General features: G+C 42.8%; 1 protein-coding gene and 1 non-coding gene across 4 annotated transcripts in view; both read right to left on the reverse strand.

Moving 5' to 3' along the window:
• LOC129715037 (polyadenylate-binding protein-interacting protein 2-like) overlaps positions 1 to 22,500 on the reverse strand; it is an 87,651-nt gene that overhangs the window by 37,182 nt on the left and 27,969 nt on the right. For 2 of the 3 annotated variants that reach the window (XM_055664869.1, XM_055664870.1), the window contains exons 2-3: positions 12,303 to 12,356; positions 11,763 to 11,918 (exon numbers count right to left, since the gene is read on the reverse strand). In XM_055664869.1, the coding sequence (XP_055520844.1) occupies positions 11,763 to 11,918; positions 12,303 to 12,305 (159 nt within the window). In that variant the 5' untranslated portion in view covers positions 12,306 to 12,356. The remainder of the gene's footprint in view (positions 1 to 11,762; positions 11,919 to 12,302; positions 12,357 to 22,500) is intronic. The other variant, XM_055664871.1, reaches the window with a different exon arrangement.
• LOC129715040 (small nucleolar RNA U85) lies at positions 538 to 845 on the reverse strand. The gene has a single exon (XR_008726435.1). It is a non-coding gene; the product is annotated as a small nucleolar RNA U85 (small nucleolar RNA).

The raw sequence follows: 22,500 nt of genomic DNA on the forward strand, positions 1-22,500 counted from the left end.
CATTAAATGTGCATGGCAATCTAACACTCTTACCTTTTGCCTCATCATATTAAACATGGTCTGTGCATTTGCTTCCATTACAAGTATTAATTCAAGTAATACCACATGTGAACACAGCTTGTTTGAGTTAATATTTGACCAAATAACCAGTTTTGGCAATGTTTGATATTTAAAATGCATCTCGGGCATTTTATTTATTTATTTAGGATTACGAACCGTTCATAAATTCATGTGATTGGAGCAGAATTAGGCTATTCGACCCATCAAGTCCACGCAACCATTCAATCACGGCTGATCTATCTCTCCCTCATGCCATTCTTCTGCCTTCTCCCCGACACCACCCGCACTAATCAAGAATCTATCTCTCTCCGCCTTAAAAATATCCATTGACTTGGCCTACATCGCCGTCTGTGGCAATGAGTTCCACAGATTCACCACCCTCTGATTAACAAAATTCCTCATCTTCTTCCTAAAGGAACTGCGGGTGACGTAGAGGGAGCACCGTACCGTCCCCAATGCCCACACTAACCCTCAAAGTGCCATCAGATTACCAAAGATTTGCGATCATTCTCTCTGGCTTGTCCGACCTTCGATCTCTGACCCCCCCCCCCCCCCGAATGTTCGTGCCTGGCGTATGAGGAGGTGCCCCTTTCCTGGGCGACCCCCACCCCTCTTCCTTTGTGTCGCCAGGCACGAGGGCACCCCACCCTCACTGTAGGTCCGGCCTTACAGCGGGAGCGGTGGTCTCCTGCACGCCCGCCAAGATTACGGACCCTTCCCCACCCAGATCGAAGGCCGGCATTGGTCGCCAAGAGGTCACACTCGCCTTTGACTCATCACGTGGCCTCCCCTCCCCCCCCTCTCTCTCTACCTCTCTCTCCCTCTCCCCCTGCCCTCTCCCACTCCCCCACATTCTTCTTATGAATGAATAATTAATATTGACAGTATACTCATTGAAATTATAGACATTAAATGCTGGAGAAACTCAGAAACGAGAACAGACCATAAACTTCACCAATTTCTTCTATCCAGAGATGCTACCTGTCCCGCTGAGTTACTCCAGCATTTTGTGTTTATCTTCGGTGTACACCAGTATCTGTAGTTCCTTCCCACACATTAAAATAATTACGTAAAATAACAAATAAACATAGATAAATCTTCAGTAATGACAGCTAAAAATAATGTTCATTTTGCAGTTACACAGAGAATCATACAGCACCTGGAAAGATGCCACTTTTGAGAATCATTTCCTCACATGAGCATCATTATTTACATGACCTAGTTATAGAGTGGGACTCGAGGACTTATCACTGACAGAAAAGGACAAAATCAGAACAGGCTGACACTTACTTAAGACACAAAATGATAAAATAAACTTGCAAATCAAAGTAATGAGCAATATGACGAAAGCAACTGCTGCACGCACAATTATGCACGCACAATACAGATTATGGAACCTTGTGCAGATATACAAGGTTTCACTGTTTAGGTGGAGGTCAACCCTTTTCCAGTATTTCCAAAAGGGGAGTTGCTTATCGCTATGACTGAGACTTCAAAGCCTTCACTCAGCTACGTGGATCAGTCATTTCTACTGATATACTCCTCCCATTTGCAAGAATAAAGATGGCCCAAAAGGATAGGTCTTCTGCACACTTCTTCCAGAAATGGTCAGAAAAACCTCAGTCAGTGCATAAAGACACAAATCAAGACAACGTCCAGTTGAACTACACAATGTCAAGCAGAAGCTTCTTATCAGCAGAAAATAAATATTTTTCAGACTAGGTCCTGGCACTCTGAGCCTTGTTGTTTTCAATGTTATTTTAGATTGAAGGGAAGAGGAACAAAAGTTTAGTACAGAGAGGTGACTCTGTTCTCTTCTTCCTTTGCCTTTGATTGATTGGTTTTCCTTGAATTTTTCTGCCAATGATTTTCGCCATATTTCATTTGTGTTCTTAATTCATGATCTGATTTCAGCCTTACACACTGTCATAATAAGCTTTTGATATTTTAGACAAGTGTTTCAATTTTAAATTATCCTACATATTCTTGCCGTATTTGACAGAGATGGGGAAGGCCCAAACTTTGACATTCAGGAAAAGATTTTCTTGAGATTGACAAAGTAACTGTTCTTCAGAGAGGCCATCTGACATATTAATGAAGACCAACCAGGCTTTGCGGAATTTAAGCAATTACGTCCAGAAAATGGCAATTTCACCTTGTAACCTCACCAGACAAACCTAATGGGCCTGTCCCACTTAGGCGAGTTTTTAGACAACTACATGCGACTAATTTGTCGCCACATGTTCGCCGATGGTCGACGGGAGTAGTCTCCTCGGTCACGCAAAAAAGTCGTAGCGTCTTTCTGGTCGCCGCTAAATTTTCAACACATTGATTTTATATTTTCGGCGACAGTGGGTATGACGCCAATGAGCGTAGCTTGACTTCTCGACGGGAGTAGTCTCCTCGGTCACGCAAAAAAGTTGTAGCGTCTTTCTGGTCGCCGCTAAAATGCGAGACATTGTCTGTCCAATTCCATCCAAAGATGCTGCGTTCCTCTAGCAGTTTGATTGTTTAATCTATTCTTGCAGGGGTCACTGTAAAACCTTTACATCATGAAACTTTGGAACAGAATTCCTTTTGTCCATTCTCTAAAGTGATAAGTTGTATTTATATTTTACACTCTTGCCCTACATTTCCACTTCCAAGATGCCTTCTTTTCAATCTGATGGCCCAAAAAAAAAAGTTTCTCTGGTCTTTTATTCACACCTCAAATTCAGAGTTAGTTTCAGTCTAGTGGCATTTCTCTATATGGTCTCAAATGCTTGAATGCATTCTTTGTTTTCTAGCAGCCCGAAGCAGACACACTTCACAGGGAAAGTCTGATCAGGCACCGAATAATTTAATCAAGACCTCATTATTCTGTATTGACCATGTAGTTCAACTTTCCATTAGTTGGTTGTTTATTATTCTCACTTTGGTTGAATGATTCAAACAGCGTCTATTATGGTGCCTGGGTGTGGATTTTCTCAGCTTTTAGTTTCTAGCCAATGAAAACCTATATCTAGAGGAGATCTGGGAAGTACATTTAAAAGCTTACTACTGAGAATCAAAGTTTAATAAACAGACAAGAAAAGAGGATAGAGAACCGTGGGAGGAAATTATAACAGTTTGTACCACCGTCTTTAATAGTCAGAGCATGGAACAGGCCCTACGGCCCTAATCGTCCATACTGTAAAACGCCCAAAACTAAATTTGTCCAGAATTTGTCCTCGGTTGTTGTATTAAATGCTTTGCTGAACCTTTTCCATTTTGCCATCTTTTTACCTGTCCAATTTTCTCTGGTCTTTTATTACACCTTAATATTCACCTTTAACTGTGGCATGAGCTTCCTATGGCAGCTCATCCCTTTGTTTTCTACAGCCACCACACTCACAGTGAAAGTATTTCCCCTCAATGTTGCGATTAAACTCTTTTCCCATGTCACCTAAACCAATATCCTTTGGTTCTTGATTCCTCTTCCCTTGGGTAAAGCTCTGCTCATTCACCCCATTTATTCCATTTCATAATTTTATACATCTCTATAAGATCATCCCTTAGCCTCCTGCTCTCCAGAGAATGAAGTCTTAGATTATCCAATGGAACTCTCTTCCTATGGCTAAGGCACTCAAGTAATGGCAACACCCTCGATAAATCTTCTCTGCACTCTTTCCAGCTTAATGACATCATTTCTATAGCAGATGATCAAGACTCAACACAATACTCCAAATACAGTCTTGCCAACATCTTTACAACTGTAACTGAACATCCCAACCTCCATATGCAATATCCTGACTAATGAAGGCCAAATTACCGAAAGCCTTCTTGACTGCTATATTTAAGAGGGAGTTAGATGTGGCCCTTGTGGCTAAGGGGATCAGGGGGTATGGAGAGAAGGCAGGTACGGGATACTGAGTTGGATGATCAGCCATGACTCAACATAATACTCCAAATACAGTCTTGCCAACATCTTTACAACTGTAACTGAACATCCCAACCTCCATATGCAATATCCTGACTAATGAAGGCCAAATTACCGAAAGCCTTCTTCTACCCTATTCACCTAAACTGCACTTTTAAGGAACTATGTACCTGCACTCCTCGATCCCTCTGCCCTACAACATTTTGCAGACCCAATACATTCACTGTGAAGGTGTTGCACTGGTTTAGCTTCCAGGTTAGGAATCATAGTTATCAGAACAGAAATAGTTCCTTGGGTCCAACTCATCCAGGCCAAACAAATTGCCATAGCCAGTCCCATTTCCCAACATTTAGCCCATTTCACTTTAACCTATTCTTGTCCATATACCTGTCCAAAGGCTATTTTAAATGTTGTAAATTTGCCAGCCTTTACCGATTTCTCAGACAGATCATTCAATATTTCCACCATCTTCTGTGAAAATGTTGCTACTTGAATCCCTTTTAAATCTCAACTACGTCTATGCCCTCTAGTTTTAGATTCTCCAACACTGAGAAATATACAGTGACCATCCACCTTATCTATGCTCCTCAAAACTTGATATAACTCAATAAGGTCAACCCTCAGGTTTACACTTCAGTGAAAAACACCACAACCTCTCCTTAGAGCTGAAGCCCTCCAGTCCCAGTAACATCCTTGTGTATCCTTTCCTCGCCCCTTTTCAGCTCAATGGCATTCTTCCTATAGCTCTAGGGCCTAGGCAACCAAAACTGCACATAATAGTCCAAAAGTGTGTTTTCAACAATGTCTTGTTTCAGTTGCAACGCAACATCTCACTCTTGTACTCAACACCCTAACCAATTAAGGCAAGTGTGCCAGATGCTTTCTTCGCTACCCTGTTTACCTTTCAGTGAGATCAATATTTCCTTGCACCCCACAATTCTACAAGGGCCATGCTATTTAATGTGCAAGTCCTGCCATGGTTTAACTTAACAAAATGCAACATTTCATACATCCTAGTTAAATTACAGTACACTTGCCTTCATCAGTCAGTCATTGAGTACAAGAGTAAAGCAAATCATGTGTAGGAAGGAACTGCAGGTGCTGGTTCACACTGAAGATAGACACAAAATGCGAAAGTAACTCAGCATCTCTGGAGAAAAGGAGTAGGTGACGTTTTGGGTTAAGACCAGACTGAGAGGGAAACTAGAGGAATGAAAAGGTTCAAAACAAATCAGAAAACACAAAACTTTGGACAGGTTACATCGATAGGATAGGTTTACATGGATATGGGCCAAATGCAGTCAAGTGCGACTGGTGCACACGGGGCATGTTGGTCGGCGTGGGCAAGTTGGGTCGAAGGGCCAGTTTCCATGCTCTATGCTCTCCAAGTACGACAAACTTGCACTATTTTTCTGGAGATGGAGGGAAGACCTGATAGAAGCATACATAGGATAGTCAGAACCTCTCCATGTCAGACTGGAGTAAAACTTTAAGATTAGACCGGAACAGTTTAAAAGTTGCAGGGTCAGTTTTTTTTTAAAACAGAGATTGTGGTGAGTGCCTGGAGCATGCTGCCAGAAGTGATGGAGGAGGCAGATATGATAGTGGCAATGAAGAGGCTTTTAGATAGGCACAGGGATACGCAGGAGTGGAGTGATATGGATCATATCCAAGTAGAGATTAGCTTAAGTCACATCATGTTTGGCACAGGACAATGTGGGCCAAAGGGCCCGTTCCTGTTCAGTAATGTGTCAATCAATCAATCAATCAGATGTATTCATCACATACACAATAAAGTGCAGTGAAATGAATTTGCCAGCAGCGGTACACAATAAAAAGAACATCCAATACACAATAAAAATTTAACACAAACATCCACCACAGCATTCTTCACTGTGGTGGAAGGCACAAGATATAGTCAGTCCTCCTCCATTGTTCCCCCGTGGTTGGGGCCATAACCTCCGCAGGCGCCTCTGCGGGCGGCCAGATGTTGCGGCCAGCGGTCATGTTCATTCCTTGGGTCACTGCCCCAGCTCATCTAGATCCTCCTGTAAACTGACAAACTTTCTTCACTATGGACCATACCACAAATGGTTAAAATGTGGTGGAGTACAACAAACTGTAGAACTGAGAACATATTTCAAGCAATTCTAAGGTAGAACACTTTTCAACAAGTTTGTTTGTAAGCAAAGCATGAATTCTATCAACATCTAATACAAAATATTTGTTTTACTCTCTTAAGTCAACAACTCATTCCATAAGCCTGAAGTCTGAAGGGTCTCGACCCAAAACATCACCCATTCCTGCTCGCCAGAGATGCTGCCTGTCCCACTGAGTCACTCCAACATTTTATGTCTACCTTCGATTTAAACCAAGCATCTGCAGTTCTTTCCTACACACATAATTCCATAGATCGTTTCCTTAGCAAACAGTGGTTTTATGGGGGTGGAGGGTGAGGAAAGGAAATAAGAAACTTGATCACTGCAATGAACATTGCAGCACAAATCCGAAAAACGGCTGCTCAAATAAGCAGACAAGAACCGTAAGTTTACAAAAGCTGAACCCTTATAATCCAAAGCTGCACACTCAGCTGTTCATCCCAGTTTGGCAAAAGAATAAATCAGGGAAGGTAGTACATCCGTGGGTAACAAGGGAAATCAGGGATAGTATCAAAGCGAAGGATGATGCGTACAAATTAGCCAGAAAAAGCAGCATACCGGAGGGCTAGGAGAAATTCAGAGACCAGCAGAGGTGGACAGAGGGCTTAATTAGGAAAGGAAAAATAGATTATGAAAGAAAACTGGCAGGGAACATAAAAACTGACTGCAAATGTTTTTATAGATATGTGAAAAGAAAGAGATTAGTTAAAACAAATGTAGGTCCCTTGCAGTCAGAAACAGGTGAGTTGATCATGGGGAACAAGGATATGGCGGACCAATTGAATAACTACTTTGGTTCCGTCTTCACTAAGGAAGACATAAATAATTTGCCGGAAATAGCAGGGGACCGCAGGTCAAAGGAGTTGGAGGAATTGAGTGAAATCCAGGTTAGCCGGGAAGTGGTGTTGGGTAAATTGAATGGATTAAAGGCCGATAAATCCCGAGGGCCAGATAGGCTGCATCCCAGAGTACTTAAGGAAGTAGCTCCAGAAATAGTAGATGCATTAGTAATAATCTTTCAAAACTCTTTAGATTCTGGATTAGTTTTGAGGATTGGCAGGTAGCAAACGTAACCCCACTTTTTAAGAAGGGAGGGAGAGAGAAAACGGGGAATTACAGACCAGTTAGTCTAACATCGGTAATGGGGAAACTGCTAGAGTCAGTTATTAAAGATGGGATAGCAGCACATTTGGAAAGTGGTGAAATCATTGGACAAAGTCAGCATGGATTTACGAAAGGTAAATCATGTCTGACGAATCTTATAGAATTTTTCGAGGATGTAACTAGTAGCGTGGATAGGGGAGAACCAGTGGATGTGGTGTATCTGGACTTCCAGAAGGCTTTCGACAAGGTCCCACATAAGAGATTAGTATACAAACTTAAAGTACACGGCATTGGGGGTTCAGTATTGATGTGGATAGAGAACTGGCTGGCAAACAGGAAGCAAAGAGTAGGAGTAAACGGGTCCTTTTCACAATGGCAGGCAGTGACTAGTGGGGTACCGCAAGGCTCAGTGCTGGGACCCCAGCTATTTACAATATATATGAATGATCTGGATGAGGGAATTGATGGCAATATCTCCAAGTTTGCGATGACACTAAGCTGGGGGGCAGTGTTAGCTGTGAGGAAGATGGTAGGAGACTGCAAGGTAACTTGAATAGGCTGGGTGAGTGGGCAAATGTTTTGCAGATGCAGTATAATGTGGATAAATGTGAGGTTATCCATTTTGGTGGTAAAAAAACAGGAAAGCAGACTATTATCTAAATGGTGGCCGACTAGGAAAAGGGGAGATGCAGCGAGACCTGGGTGTCATGGTACACCAGTCATTGAAAGTAGGCATGCAGGTGCAGCAGGCAGTGAAGAAAGCAAATGGTATGTTAGCTTTCATTGCAAAAGGATTTGAGTATAGGAGCAGGGAGGTTCTACTGTAGTTGTACAGGGTCTTGGTGAGACCACACCTGGAGTATTGCGTACAGTTTTGGTCTCCAAATCTGAGGAAGGACATTATTGCCATAGAGGGAGTGCAGAGACAGTTCACCAGACTGATTCCTGGGATGTCAGGACTGTCTTATGAAGAAAGACTGGATAGACTTGGTTTATACTCTCTAGAATTTAGGAGATTGAGAGGGGATCTTATAGAAACTTATAAAATTCTTAAGGGGTTGACAGGCTAGATGCAGGAAGATTGTTCCCGATCTTGGGGAAGTCCAGGACAAGGGGTCACAGCTTAAGGATAAGGGGGAAATCCTTTAAAACCGAGATGAGAAGAACTTTTTTCACACAGAGAGTGGTGAATCTCTGGAACTCTCTGCCGCAGAGGGTAGTCGAGGCCAGTTCATTGGCTATATTTAAGAGGGAGTTAGATGTGGCCCTTGTGGCTAAGGGGATCAGAGGGTATGGAGAGATGGCAGGTACGGGATACTGAGTTGGATGATCAGCCATGATTCTATTGAATGGCGGTGCAGGCTCGAAGGGCCAAATGGCCTACTCCTGCACCTAATTTCTATGTTTCTATACTGTGTCAATTTCTAGACATCGCTCATCAGGAAGGGCACAAAGGTTTACTTCATACAAAGGGTGATAGGTGTATGCAACAAGCTGCTGAAGGAGGTAGTTGAGGCAGGGACCGTCGCAACATTTATAGAGTTACTCAACCAAGTGGGACCCTTTGGGTCCCGTCCCCTCAATGCGCGGGTGCGAGGGGAGGAGGCGGCCTGCGGCGTCACACACACACACACACACACACACACTAACCACCCTCCCCACACACACACCAACCTCCCTCATTGATATTATATTAATATTATTCATTCACTCCTTTTACCCCATGCCCCACCCTATTCACACGCATAGCCGCCAACTCGCAGGCGCAGCTAGGGAGGGAGGGGGATAGAGAGAGAGGGACACGGAGAGCGACACACCGAGAGCGACACAGAGGAACAGAGAGAGAGAGAGACAGGCAGGGGAGCTTGCTGCCTTTTGGAGCAGGGGGTTCCGATTTGCGGCGTCTTTTGAGCATGCGGCCCTGTTGCTGCAAGCGGGCGGACGGTCAAAAGCAGCAGAGGGCCGGCCGATCGTGGCTTCCGCGAGGAGAAGCCCACCCACCCGCGTGACAGACGATCGCGCGGGGGAGACGGAGAGGAGGTCGTCCCCCGTGACGGCCAGAGATCGCCAGGTGGGATTAGAATCACCAGCGAGGAAAAGGCGTCACGATTCCCCGAGTCCTGCGATCGACGGAGGAATCGCATGTCTCCATAGACGGCCTCTCCCAGAGGGAGTAATGGCCACCAGGGCCACCTTCCCATCGCGCTGCCCCGCATCCTCACCCGCGCCACCGCCATGTTCTAGAACTTCAAGGAGCCCAGTGAAGCGCGTAGCATGACCTGAGCAGCAGTTTAAAAACACTAAGTGACAAATTTGAAGTGAAAGTTAAGAAGCCAAGAAGTACAGAAAACATAACAGGGGTGACATCACTCGCAACGCGAGCAGAGGCAGGCAGTCAGATCCAGTGTGACGTCATCAGCAAGACCATCTCGTTTATTTTCTAAGTTATTTGAGATTTGTGAACATTTGCATAAATAACGAGAAATAATGCATGAAATTTTCAGATAAGGCGATTTTTGATTTCACGGGATAAATCTCAGCCGGAATATGTAAAAATTATCCCATTAGCGCGTCGTTTCTTTGAGTAGATGTGATCGCACACAAAAAAATAAATACACACACGCACACAAAAGGACACACACACACACACATCCAAGATCAGAGTTTTATAGCTATAATAAGGATAGAATGAGACAGCGTGGAAACAGCCCACACCATCCAACATGTCCTAGCTACACTAATCCCATCTGCCCGTATTTGGCCCATATCCCTCCAAACCAGACATATCCATGTACCTGAACTGTTTCTTAATCATTGGTATAATCTGATATCTGAAGGGGCTGCTCATCAAGTTCTGGTTGCATTTTGGTTCCACGATCCTGGTGTTTGGGCATAAGGCAGGGAGGGCCGATTGGAGGGGGGGGGGGGGGGGGGGGGGGGGGGGGGGGGGGGGGGTGAGAAAAACTCTCATCGTCCAGCAACTTGTGTTTTGCTCAAGATTCCATCAGCTGCAGTTCCTTGTCTCTTCATCACCTGACCATTACTTGTTGTCATATAATCATATAGCATGGAAACATTTGGCTCAATTGATCCATGCCAACCAGTGGCTCCCTTTCCTATTACCATCAATATCCAGCACTTGGTCCATATACCTCAATGTCTAAGTAATTCAAGGCATTCAATGCATTAAAGATATCCACCACTCTCATGGTAAACAAGGTGCCCCGTGTATTCATTCAAAATTTCTAGCCCCTTGCCCTTAAATCTATGTCATTGAGTTGGACCTAACTCTTATATGGGAAAAGCTTTTCTGTATCTAGTCTATCCATATTCTTCATAACATTATATAGCTCAATCATGCCCTCCACTCCCCCAACTTTCTCCACTGCAGGCAGAACACACCAAACTTCTCCCGTCTCTCCTCTTAATTGTACTGGGAAATTTCTTCTGCGAACTCTTAAGCATAAGCTTCCGAGCGTACGGTGACTAGAACTGCACATCAGTACTCTAGCTGAGGTTTGACTAAATTGCTAGAACTCTCTGTAATTTCATGCAGTTATGGGCAGAGCTGTTCCTAAACCCGATGTGATACAAACCGACATTATGCTTTCTGTGGTTCGCCTGTAGGTGTGAAGAGACATCGGAGACACACCAATTTCCTCCATCTCCTGCAGAAGTTGGTATGCCTACCTGGCTGTCCCTTCAATATGGTTGATTCATGACAAATCATTTGCAATATTGATGCCATAGAACTTGAACCTCTCAAACATTTACACTTTGGTACCATTCATGTTAATTGGAACATGTACCCCACTACATTTCTTGAAGTCGATAACTAGCTTATTTTGCCTTGTTGACATTGGGGGAAGAGACTGTTGTCTAAAGACCATTCTTTGACCCACTTTCCCCAGTTCATTAAGATCCTTTTATAATATTTGTTAACCCAGTTCACAGTCCACGATACCACAGATTTTAGCAAACTCCCCAAGATCCTACCATTCATGATGCATGTCTTACCTTCATTAGTATTCTCAAAATTTATCACCATAGATTTGTCAGATTAAACTGCAAATGTTCAGCCCGTTTCTTCATCACAACATGATCTCCCTGTAGACTTTTCAGATAACCTTCCACATGGTCAACAACTTCCCCCAATCTTCACGCCATGTGCAAACTTACTGATCTTACCTACCACATCCCAATCCAAGTCATTCATGAATATTACGAACAACATTAATTCCTGTTGGACACCAGCCAAATTACAAAATTTGGTACTCTTGGCTTTTTGGTTCTTGCTCTTTTCCTCCTCCTATTCCAATGAATTTCACTAATATCTGTAGCACGTTTTATAATAAACACAAAATTATGGTAAATATGGAAAAGATTGAGGAATTTGGAGTGGAGCGGTTTAAAAAAGTTTAACACCATTAGAGAGACTACAGTGGGTTTAGTTCATAAGACATAGGTGCAGAAGTAGGCTATTCGGCCCATCGAGTCTGATTTTCCAAGTTCTGACGTATTAATTTTAAAGTCACGTTTACCTGTCGGTTGTATTCTTCTTCATGTTCCATCCACATGTACTCAGCAAAAGGATTTGGCTCACTTTCAGTATGCCCATTGGATACGATAACTTCCTGCGCCCCAGAGCCTGACGTCATGTTTGTCATATTAGGTGCCTTCATGTCTAAGGAATCAGTCTGCAATGTAGAACACAGCATATAGGGACCAATTAAAGCCAAGAAACATTTGACTCCGAAATACCCTGAATGCATATTATTAGAATATTGGATTTATGCTAAAACTAACCAGCAGAGACAAAAACATTCAGCACACTGCAGGCCAATTCGGTTAAGTGCCCAATCAAGAAAGATAATCAAGGGATGGGGACACAGGCCCTAACATGACAAAGGACACTTAAATGTTTGTTGTAAAAGTTGAGCTGCACGCATGCTACCCTTTCAGACAGTTTTTTGAGACGCTGTGTTGTATTATGCACACCTGTGACCTGACCCCATACTTCCCAGCAGCATAAAGTGCAGGGATAGATGTGACAAGGTTCACAACTCTTCTGCTGAACTCACCATTTTCCTCAGTTGTTGAAATGATCAGAAGAAAAAGTTGTTCCAGGGTAGTCACTAGAGGTAAAGAAACAAACGTAAGGGCTGGGCCATCGAATAGCAGATAAGAAACAAACACGACCATGAGAAAAATCAGGGAATCATATTGAGCAGCATATCAAAATACCATGGGGTGGTTTTTTTTAAATTTATGCCTGTCCAGATTTACTGGGCACTAAGTAAAAAAATTAATAATGACTGCCTGTCTCCTTTTGAAATTTTTCAACTTTCTCCTATATTCCAAATGCAACCGGTCATTAGCATATAGGTGGACAATATTTGTTTCCTCTGTACAGAGGATGAAGGTTAAAAAAAATCAAAATGAGTTGAAAGCGGGGATAATTGGTTAAACTGTAGACACAAACTCCCTTTCCTGCAATAAAAATAGAAAATGATGAAAGCATCCAGAGTCAGAATCAAAGCTTAACACTTTAGGTTGAAGACCTTTCAATAAAACTGAGAAAAGTTGGTAATAAAACAGTTCTGATGAAGGATCTTCGACCTGCAACACTTGTTTCTCATCCCAGAGACATGCTTGATCTGCTGACTATTTCCAGCATTTTCAGTTTTTATTTTAGATTTCCAGCATCAAGAACATTTGACAGAAGAAAATGTCTGAAACTGAGTGGAGACCAGAAAAGATTGGATGAGACATGTGGTGGTTTATAGAGCCAGCTGAAAAGAGAATGATAAAAGCATGCCTTGGGATGCATAAAGAGAAGGTAAAAAAAAAAAGCTGCATCCATCAAATAAAAAGGCGGAATTATATTGATATTAGTTTATTATCCTCACATGTAGAGATACAGCAAAAAGCCTTTGTTTGCGTGCTATCCAGTCAAATCAAATCATACTATATTGTATAAAAGTACAATCAAGCCATACACGTAAATGGATAATTATCTGAAGTTGATGAATTAATATTGAGCCTTAGAAAATGTGCCAATTAAAACAAGATACTGTTTCTTGAGGTTACTTTGAGCATCATCAGAGCATAATGGGCTAGAGCACTGCAGAAGCAACAGTCCCTTGGGAACGCAGAAAGGAAAAGGGGGGAAATTTGTCTCCTTGGGAGTATTGCATTTGAAGACGTCAGAATTTAAGATACCGATCTGTTGAACGAAGTGGTTGGTGGTGGAACGAGAAGTAAACATTATTCTTGTTCTGGATGGGAGAACAAAGGGTGAAGGTTGAATTGTACAAAATAGAACAGAATGGTTCACAGCTAACTAATAGCAATATCATTCTTTATGGTGGAGGGGGAAAGAGAAAGACAAACCCTACTGGCATCAATGGAACAGTGTATAGTTGGAAAAATTGGGAAAATGAAATGCCAAGATGAACCTTGATAAAGACATTGGTGCAGCTAGTTTTGTGCCCCGACATTAGGAAAAATGTAAAGGTTTCAGAGTGCGTACAGAAGAAATTTGCTACAACGATTCCAGGGCTGAGGTACATTGTATTGTGGATAAGCTGGAAAGGTAGCTGTAGTTTGTGCTTGTGGTTGCGAGGGAATCGGGTAGATGTTTAAATTCATGAAGGATTTGAAGAGCAGGTAAATTAAAAATTCAATTGAAGCTGGGGGCAAGACAGAAGACAAAGAGAGGAATTTGACAAAATAAACAAAATTCATGAGGAAATCATTTATGGACCTGTCCCACTTAGGCGATTTTTTTAGGTGACTGCCAGCGACTAGGACAATGGAATTCATCAAAGTCAGCACCGGCGAATGCCCACGTCACCTGGCGACAACCGACGATAACCTGGTGACAACCTACGACGGCCCCAATTGTCGCCACTGTCGCCGAAAAATGTTCAATATGTTGAAAAGTTTCCGGCAGTCGCCTGTGGTTGCCTAAAAAAATCGGCTAAGTGGGACAGGCCCTATAGGGTCTGGAATGCACTGTCAAGATTCAATTGTATACACAAAGAACTGCAGGGTCGAATCTTGAGCAATACACAAACTGCTGTTGTAACTAAGCAGGTCAGGCAGCATTGATGGAGGACATGGATATGCAATATTTTGGGTCAGGGGCCATTTTCAGATTAATTCAACTGAACTTTTCAAAGAATGAATAGCATGGGAAAGGAAAATATTTGTGGAGCTATGGGGAGAGGTCAAGGGACTGACTCAAATTGCTCTTTACATGGGGAAAAAGGGGAAGATGTGTTGAAAGGAACTGTAGGGTCTGATTTATACCGAAGATAGATATACAAAGTGCTGGATTAGCTCACCAGGCAGCATCCTTGGTTGGGTGGCATTTCAGGTCGAGACCCCTCTTCAGACTGAAGGACTTGAGTATGAAGAAGGGTCCCGACTTGAAACGTCACCTATCCCTTATTTCCAAAGATGTTGCCTGACCTGCTGAGTCACTCCAGCACTTTGTGTCTATCTCCAAAAAAAGGGAAGTGTTGGACAAGATGAAAGCAGCACCAATAAAATCATTAATGTACTGAAAATAATTGAGAGGGTACCCTGGCTTAGTGCCCTCCATAATTTGGGACAAAGACCCATCATTTATTTATTTGCCTCTATACTCCACAATTGATACCATGAAACAAATAAACAATAGACAATTTGAGATTTGTAATAGAAAAAAAAATCATGTGGTTAAAGTGCACATTGTCAGATTTTATTAAAGGCCATATTTTATACATTTTGGTTTCACCATGTAGAAATTATCATTGTGTTTATACATAGTCCCCCCATTTCAGGGCACCATAATGTTTGGGACACATGGCTTCATCACAAGTGTTTGAATTGCTCAGATGTGCTTTAATGCCTCCATAATGCAGGTAGAAGAGAGCTCCCAGCATCTAGTCCTTCCTCCAGTCTTTCCATCATCTTTGGAAACTTTTATTGCTGTTTATAAACATGAGGACCAAAGTTGTGCCAATGAAAGTCATTATGAGACTAATGGGCCTGTCCCACTTAGGCGACTCTTTAGGCGACTGCCAGGGACTAATTTTAATGGAATTCACCTACGACACCTGGCAACAACGTACGGCAGCACCTATGTCAACCCACACCAGCAGAAATTATCGCCCAAAAATGTTCAACATGTTGAAAATTTTGCGGCAGTCTCCTGGAGACGCCCAAAAAAAAAAAAAAAAAATTGCCTAAGTGGGACAGGCCCGTTAGAACAAGAATAGATATCTTCAAATCCGAGATTATGTGAAAACATATACACAAGACTGTCCTTTTATGGGTCCAGATATATTAGACGATTGTTTGAATAGACATGCCGATACAAGTAAGTTGATATCTTACATTTATAACACTCTCTTAAATATTGATACCCCACCTTCTAAGATTTATAGGCGAGCATTGGAGGACGAGTTAGGTTTGCCCATTTCAAAAGATATATGGGAGGAAAGCCTACTATACATACTATACTGTTCTTTAAATGTCAGGCATTGCCTGATACAATTCAAAGTATTGCATAGGTTATACTACTCAAAGACCAAATTGAATAAGATTTTCCCAACTGTTTCCCCTCTCTGTGATAAATGTCACTTCCAAGAAGCTACCCAAACCCATTCTTTTGTATCCAGTATAAAAATACAACATTTCTGGATGGAAATATTCAATACCATTTCTAAAACACTCAAAATTCAATTGAGGTTGGATTCAAAATTAATAATATTAGGAATGTCAGAGGGCTGCTCTAAGTTAGCGATATTCCAAAGATGTTTCCTTGATTATGGTTTAATAACTGAGAAAAAACATACTTAAATTCTGGAAAAAGAGAACAGTTCCCACAGTGAAGATGTGGATCACAGAAATGACCGAGACACTACATTTAGAAAACATAAGGTATGTTTTGGCTGATAAATCAGATCACGTTTTCCAAAATATTGGCTCCTTTCATTGAATTTCTTCAACAACAGAACACAAATTCAAAACAAATGCTAGGGTTGGGTGAGCGGGTGTAGGGAAGGATAGTGGGACATATCCCGTTTTTCCTCTTTTTTTTCACTTTTTTGTTAGTTCAGGGGTCTTTTCTTCTTTCTTTTTTGTATCTTTCTTCTTCCTCTTCATTCATTCCTTTTTACTTTTTTCCGATTCACTTATCAGTTTATAAAATGTTAAAACTGAAGCTGTACGAAAATCGTTTAAATGTTATGTCGATTTCTTTCTTCTTGTACAATTGCTTCTAATAAAATAAACATTAAAAAAAAAAGAATAGAGACATCAGCCAAGCCTTAGGCTTACCAAAATCAACTGTTTAGAACATCATTAAGAAGAAAGAGAGCACTGGTGAGCTTACTAATCGCAAGGGGACTGGCAGGCCAAGGAAGACATCCACAGCTGATGACAGAAGAATTCTCCCTATAATTTAAAAAAATCCCCAAACACCTGCCCGACAGATCAGAAACACTCGTCAGAAGTCAGGTGTGGCTTTGGCAATGTCCGCAGAAGACTTCATGAACAGAAATACAGAGGCTACACTACAAGATGCAAACCACTGGTTAGCCGCAAAAATAGGATGGCCAGTTTACAGTTTGCCAAGAAGTACTTAAAGAGCAACCACAGTTCTGGAAAAAGGTCTTGTAGACAGATGAGACAAAGATTAACATATCAGAGTGATGGCAAGAGCAAAGTATGGAGGAGAGAGTCAACAGGAGGAGCCCTGGGCATGTATGACTGCTGAAGGTATTGGTTCATTCATCTTCATTGATGATACAACTGCTGCTGTTAGTAGCATGATAAATTCTGAAGTGTATAACCACATCCTATCTGTTCAAGTTCAAACAAATGCCTCAAAACTCATTGGCCAGCAATTCATTCTACAGCAAGACAATGATCCCTAACATACTGCTAAAGCAACAAAGCAGTTTTTCAAAGTTAAATAATGGTTAATTCTTGAGTGACCTTTTATATGCTGGAGAGAAAACTGAAGGTAACGAGCCCCCAAAACAAGCATAAGCTAAAATTGACTGCAATACAGGCCTGGCAGAACATCACCAGAGAAGACACCCAGCAACTGGTGATAAATCGCAGACTTCAAGCAGTCATTGCATGCAAAGGATATGCAACAAAATACTAAACATGACTATTTTCATTTACATGGTCTCTCCATTTTTTTCTGCCTTTGCCCTTCTACCCGGTAGAGATATAGGTTTCAATGGTGCTGTCAAAAAAGCCTTGGCGAGTGGCTGCAGTGCATTTTGTAGATCGTACAAACAACTGCCACTGTGACTTTGGTGGAGTGACTTGATTGTGGATGGGGTGCCAATCAATAAAGCTGCTATGTCCTGCATGGTGTAGGAACGAACTGCAGATGCTGGTTTATACCGAAGATAGACACAAAATGCTGCAGTAACTCAGCGCGCGTCTCTGGATAGAAGGAATGAGCGATGCTTCGGGTCGAGGCTCTTTTTCAGGCTGCATGGTGTCAAGCTTCTTGAAGCAGAACTCATCCAGACAAGTGAAAAGTACTCCATCGCACTGACGTGAGGCTTGTAGATCGCAAACAGACTTGAGAAGTTAGGAAGTGAGTTATTCGCTGAAGGATTCCTTTTCTTGGACCTGTTCTTGAAGCCATATTATGTATATGGCTGCTCAAGTTCAGTTTCTGTTCAATGATAACCGCTAGAATATTGGTCGTGGGGATTTAAATGATGGCAATACCACTGAACGTTGGACGATGATAGCTGGATTCTGTATGTTAGATATCTTCATTACCAAGTACTTATATGTGGCCACATCGACATTGTATTTCACTCATTTTCAGCATGTCTCTTCACCCCAGGACTTTTCGCATTTTCTGTATTTTATTCACAACTCCTCAGGACATATCTTTACATCTCACTTTCACTTCCAGCATTCAATTTCTCCTGGTCAAAATCCTTTATCCCATCTTTAAAAAGGTCACTAATCTTTAATGGATTTTTCTTCTCTCAGATTTGCGACTCTTTGACATTCCCCAAATATTGTTGGAAACAGTTTTTGAATATAATTAAGGTAGATAGATTCTTCATAATCAAGGGTTAGAGTCAAACATGCAATTGAAATTGGAGGTTATGATCAAATCAGCATGCTTTATTATATGGCAAAGTAGGCTCCAGGGGTCAAATGGCCTGTTCCAAAACCTTATGTTATTTTATTTTTAAAGTTTACGCTTAATATTTCACTTGCATAACCATTATGCAGTTCTATCAAACATATATAGCCCAATGATGACATATTCAGTTGATGCTCATAAGGGATGTAGCAAGATACACCAAGGAGGGACAAGTACTGGCATAATGCCCGTATCAAGCATAATGTATTTTCCCTCCAACAATGAGTTTGCCACTTATTCAATGGCAAAATAGAACTCTGTGAATACTTATCCATTGGTTTATTGGTTTGTTATTGTCACATGTACTGAGGTATATTAATAAAAACTTGTTTGTGTGCAATTAAATTAAATCATACTGTACATGAGTATAATCAAGTCATACACATGTATAAAAGGTAGTGCAAAAAGTTAAATACTAGAGTGTAGAATATAGTTTTACAGCATTGTAGAGGTACAGTGAAAAACTTTGTTTTGTATGCTATTCAATCAATTCAGATATTATATACCTAAATACAATTTGCAACTCAAGTACAATAGATCAAAAGGGCAGATACAGAGTGCAGAATATAGTTCTCAGCATTGCAGCGAATCAGTTCCATAGACAAAGTCCACTATCCACAATCAGGTAGAGGTGAATCAGACAGCGCCTATACTTATGGAAGGTTCATTCTGAAGCCTGGTAAAATATGATTAGAAATGATGGTAGATTTAGAAGAGTAGTGATAGTAATGGATGACAGTGGACTCTCCTCTGGGACAAGCACACAGAGAGTCACCATGCTCTACCACCATCTTCGTGCAATTTCTTAAGGTCTTGGGCAGAGCTATTCCCAAACAAGCTTTGATGCAACCTGATAGTATGCTTTCCAGTTCATGTGTACAAGTTGGCGAAATGCCAAACTCGCTCAGTCTCCCAAGGAAGTAGCGGTGTTTTTTTTTTTGCTGTAGCCTCATTCTCCCAGGATAAGATTGTTGGTGATATTTATGCCTAGGAATTTTAAGCCCTTTTCCAGTTCCCCTACGGCACCATTGATGCCGATTGGCGAAATACTCCACCTCGCTTCACAAAATCAATAACGAGCTCCTCTGTCTTGCTGACATTGAGGTTGTTGTCTTGACACCATGTTATCAAGCTCCCTATCTCCTTCCTATATTCTCTCTTGCATTGTTTGAGATCTGGTCCACTACAATGGTTTCATCTGCATACTTCTGGATGGAGTTAAAGCACAGAAACTAATGTAAAGGGCGTATAGTGGCTGAGAATACATCTTTGCGGGCCAACAGTGTTGAGAATTATTGAGGAGAATTTTTGTTGCTTATTCTTATTATGGTGTTATGGCAGAGCTGCAGTCAATAAATAGGAGACTGAGGTGTCCTTGTTATCTAGATGTTCCAAAAAATGAGTGTAGGGCCAGGGAAACGGTGTCCACCATATACTTGTTGTGACAGTAACCAAACTGCAGTTGATCATGGTTGTCTGGGAAGCTGGCCCATGTACTCCATGACCAGCCTCTCAAAGTTCTTCATGATAGTGGATTTCAGAACTACTAGAAAGTCATCATTAAGGCACACCACCTTGCTTTTCCTGGGCACCAGGATGATAGTGGTCTTAAAGCAGATAGGGACTTAGAATGATGTAGAGGGGTTAAAGATGACTGTGAATACTCCTGCCAGTTGATCGGGGCAGGTCTTGAGGATGCGGCTGAGACTCCATCCAGCTCAGTTGTTTTTGGTGGATTCAGATTCAGATTCAACTTTAATTGTCATAGTCAGTGTACAGTACAGAGACAACGAAATGCAGTTAGCATCTCCCTGGAAGAGCGACATAGAAAATGAATAAATAAATCTATTTACATGCATACAGTCATAGTGTTTCGCCTGTGGGGGGTGATTGGCAGTCACCTGTAGGTACAGTGTTGAGCAGTGTAACAGCCGCAGGGAAGAAGCTGTTCCTGGACCTGCTGGTCCGGCAACGGAGAGACCTGTAACGCCTCCCGGATGGTAGGAGGGTAAACAATCCATGGTTGGGGTGAGAGCAGTCCTTGGTGATGCTGAGTGCCCTTCGCAGACATCGCTTGCTTTGGACAGACTCAATGGAGGGGAGCGAGGAACCGATGATGCATTTGGCAATTTTCACTACACTCTACAGTGCTTTCCGGTCGGAGACAGAGCAGTTGCCATACCATACTGTGATACAGTTGGTAAGGATGCTCTCGATGGTGCAGCGGTAGAAGTTCACCAGAATCTGAGGAGACAGATGGACCTTCTTCAGTCTCCTCAGGAAGAAGAGACACTGGTGAGCCTTCTTGACCAGAGTTGAGGTATTGTGTGTCCAAGAGAGGTCATCGGAGATGTTGATCCCCAGGAACCTGAAGCTGGAAACACGTTCCACCACCGTCCCGTTAATGTGGATAGAAACATAGAAACATAGAAATTAGGTGCAGGAGTAGGCCATTCGGCCCTTCGAGCCTGCACCGCCATTCAATATGATCATGGCTGATCATCCAACTCAGTATCCTGTACCTGCCTTCTCTCCATACCCCCTGATCCCCTTAGCCACAAGGGCCATGGGGGTGTGCGTGCCACCCCTAGACTTCCTGAAGTCTACAATGAGCTCCTTGGTCTTCTTGGAGTTAAAGGCCAGGTTGTTGTCAGCGCACCATGCTGCCAGGAGCTGGACCTCCTCCCTATAGGCAGACTCATCGTTGTTGCTGGTGAGGCCAATCACCGTTGTATCATCTGCATACTTGATGATGGTGTTAGTACCATGTACAGGTGTGCAGTCGTAGGATTCATTCCAGACAGCCGATTTTACATTAGCAACCGAGACCGTGGAAACAGACACACCCAAGGCTGACAGGGCAGATCACATCCTTCTACTGATTTTCTTTTCTTTTCAAAGTGACCATTGTTTGACCTAGGGAAGTGGCGTCTGCTGATATTGTCAGCGATACTGCCCAACTTTACTTTGTAGCCCAAAGAGCATGCTTGCCTCAATCCATTTAGCATTTAGAACAGAGATGAGGAAACACTTTTTCCACACAGAGTTGTAGTATCTCTGGATACTTTCAAGAGAGAGCTAGATAGGGCTCTTGAAGATAGCAGTCAGGGGATATGGGGAGAAAGCAGGAACGGGGTACTGATTGTGGATGATCAGCCATGATCATATTGAATGGTGGTGCTGGCTCGAAGTTTATTGTCAATCGGCAGGTGTCCTCAGTTACTTCTAAAGTTACAACTAGATAGTGTATAAGTTCAAGGAGCAGAATTAGGCCATTCGGCCCATCAGGTTTTCTCCACCATTCAATCATAGCTAATCTATCTTTCCCCGTCAACTCCATTCCCCTGACCTCGCCCCATTACTCCTGACAATCTTACTAATCAAGCATCTGTCAATCTCCAAATATCCATTGACAGCCTCCACAATCTTCTGTAGCAATGAATTCCACATATATTCCACGGAGGAGGAGGAGCCATCTTGGGGAATGGCTGCTAGCCAGCAGCCGTCCGTTTTAATTCGCTTTTTTAAAAAAGTTTTTAGTGAGTCCTGTTTTTTGTCCGTTGGAGATATGGACTTTTTAATGTGGGGGGTAGGGGTTAATTTTACTTCTAGGTCCCTACCTGGTCGGTGAGGCAGCATTTTCTCCGGGCTGCCCGTTGACCCGTCCTCGTGGCCTACCAGTGGGCTTGGAGCGCCGTTCCCTGGCAGGGACCGCCTAGCACCTCGGCCTTGGTGGCGGCACAGTGCTGGAGCACTATCGTGGAGCGGAGCGGGCGATGCCTTGCCTGGGTCGCCGTGCTGGATCGACGCGCTGGAGCTCCGGTGAGCTGTGGCCGCCGAGATCAACACCTCCAGGCTGCGGGTCTGCGGAGCGGTGCCGATTTCAACATCGGGAGCCTGGGAGCTCCAAACCGGTGCGGCCTTGTCGGCTTCGGAAGCTGCTGTTTCCAGCTAGATAGCGGCTGTTCCAGGTGGCCCAGCCGCTGAGAGGACTCTCCCGACGCCGGGGCAAGACCACCCGGTGAGAACGGCCAGGAACATCGGGCATCCGTAGAGGCAATTGCAGTGGCCTCAATAGGCCTGACTTTGGGGTGAAC

This window comes from Leucoraja erinacea, chromosome 48 (genome assembly GCF_028641065.1).
Source record: "Leucoraja erinacea ecotype New England chromosome 48, Leri_hhj_1, whole genome shotgun sequence".
Lineage (NCBI taxonomy): Eukaryota > Metazoa > Chordata > Chondrichthyes > Rajiformes > Rajidae > Leucoraja > Leucoraja erinaceus.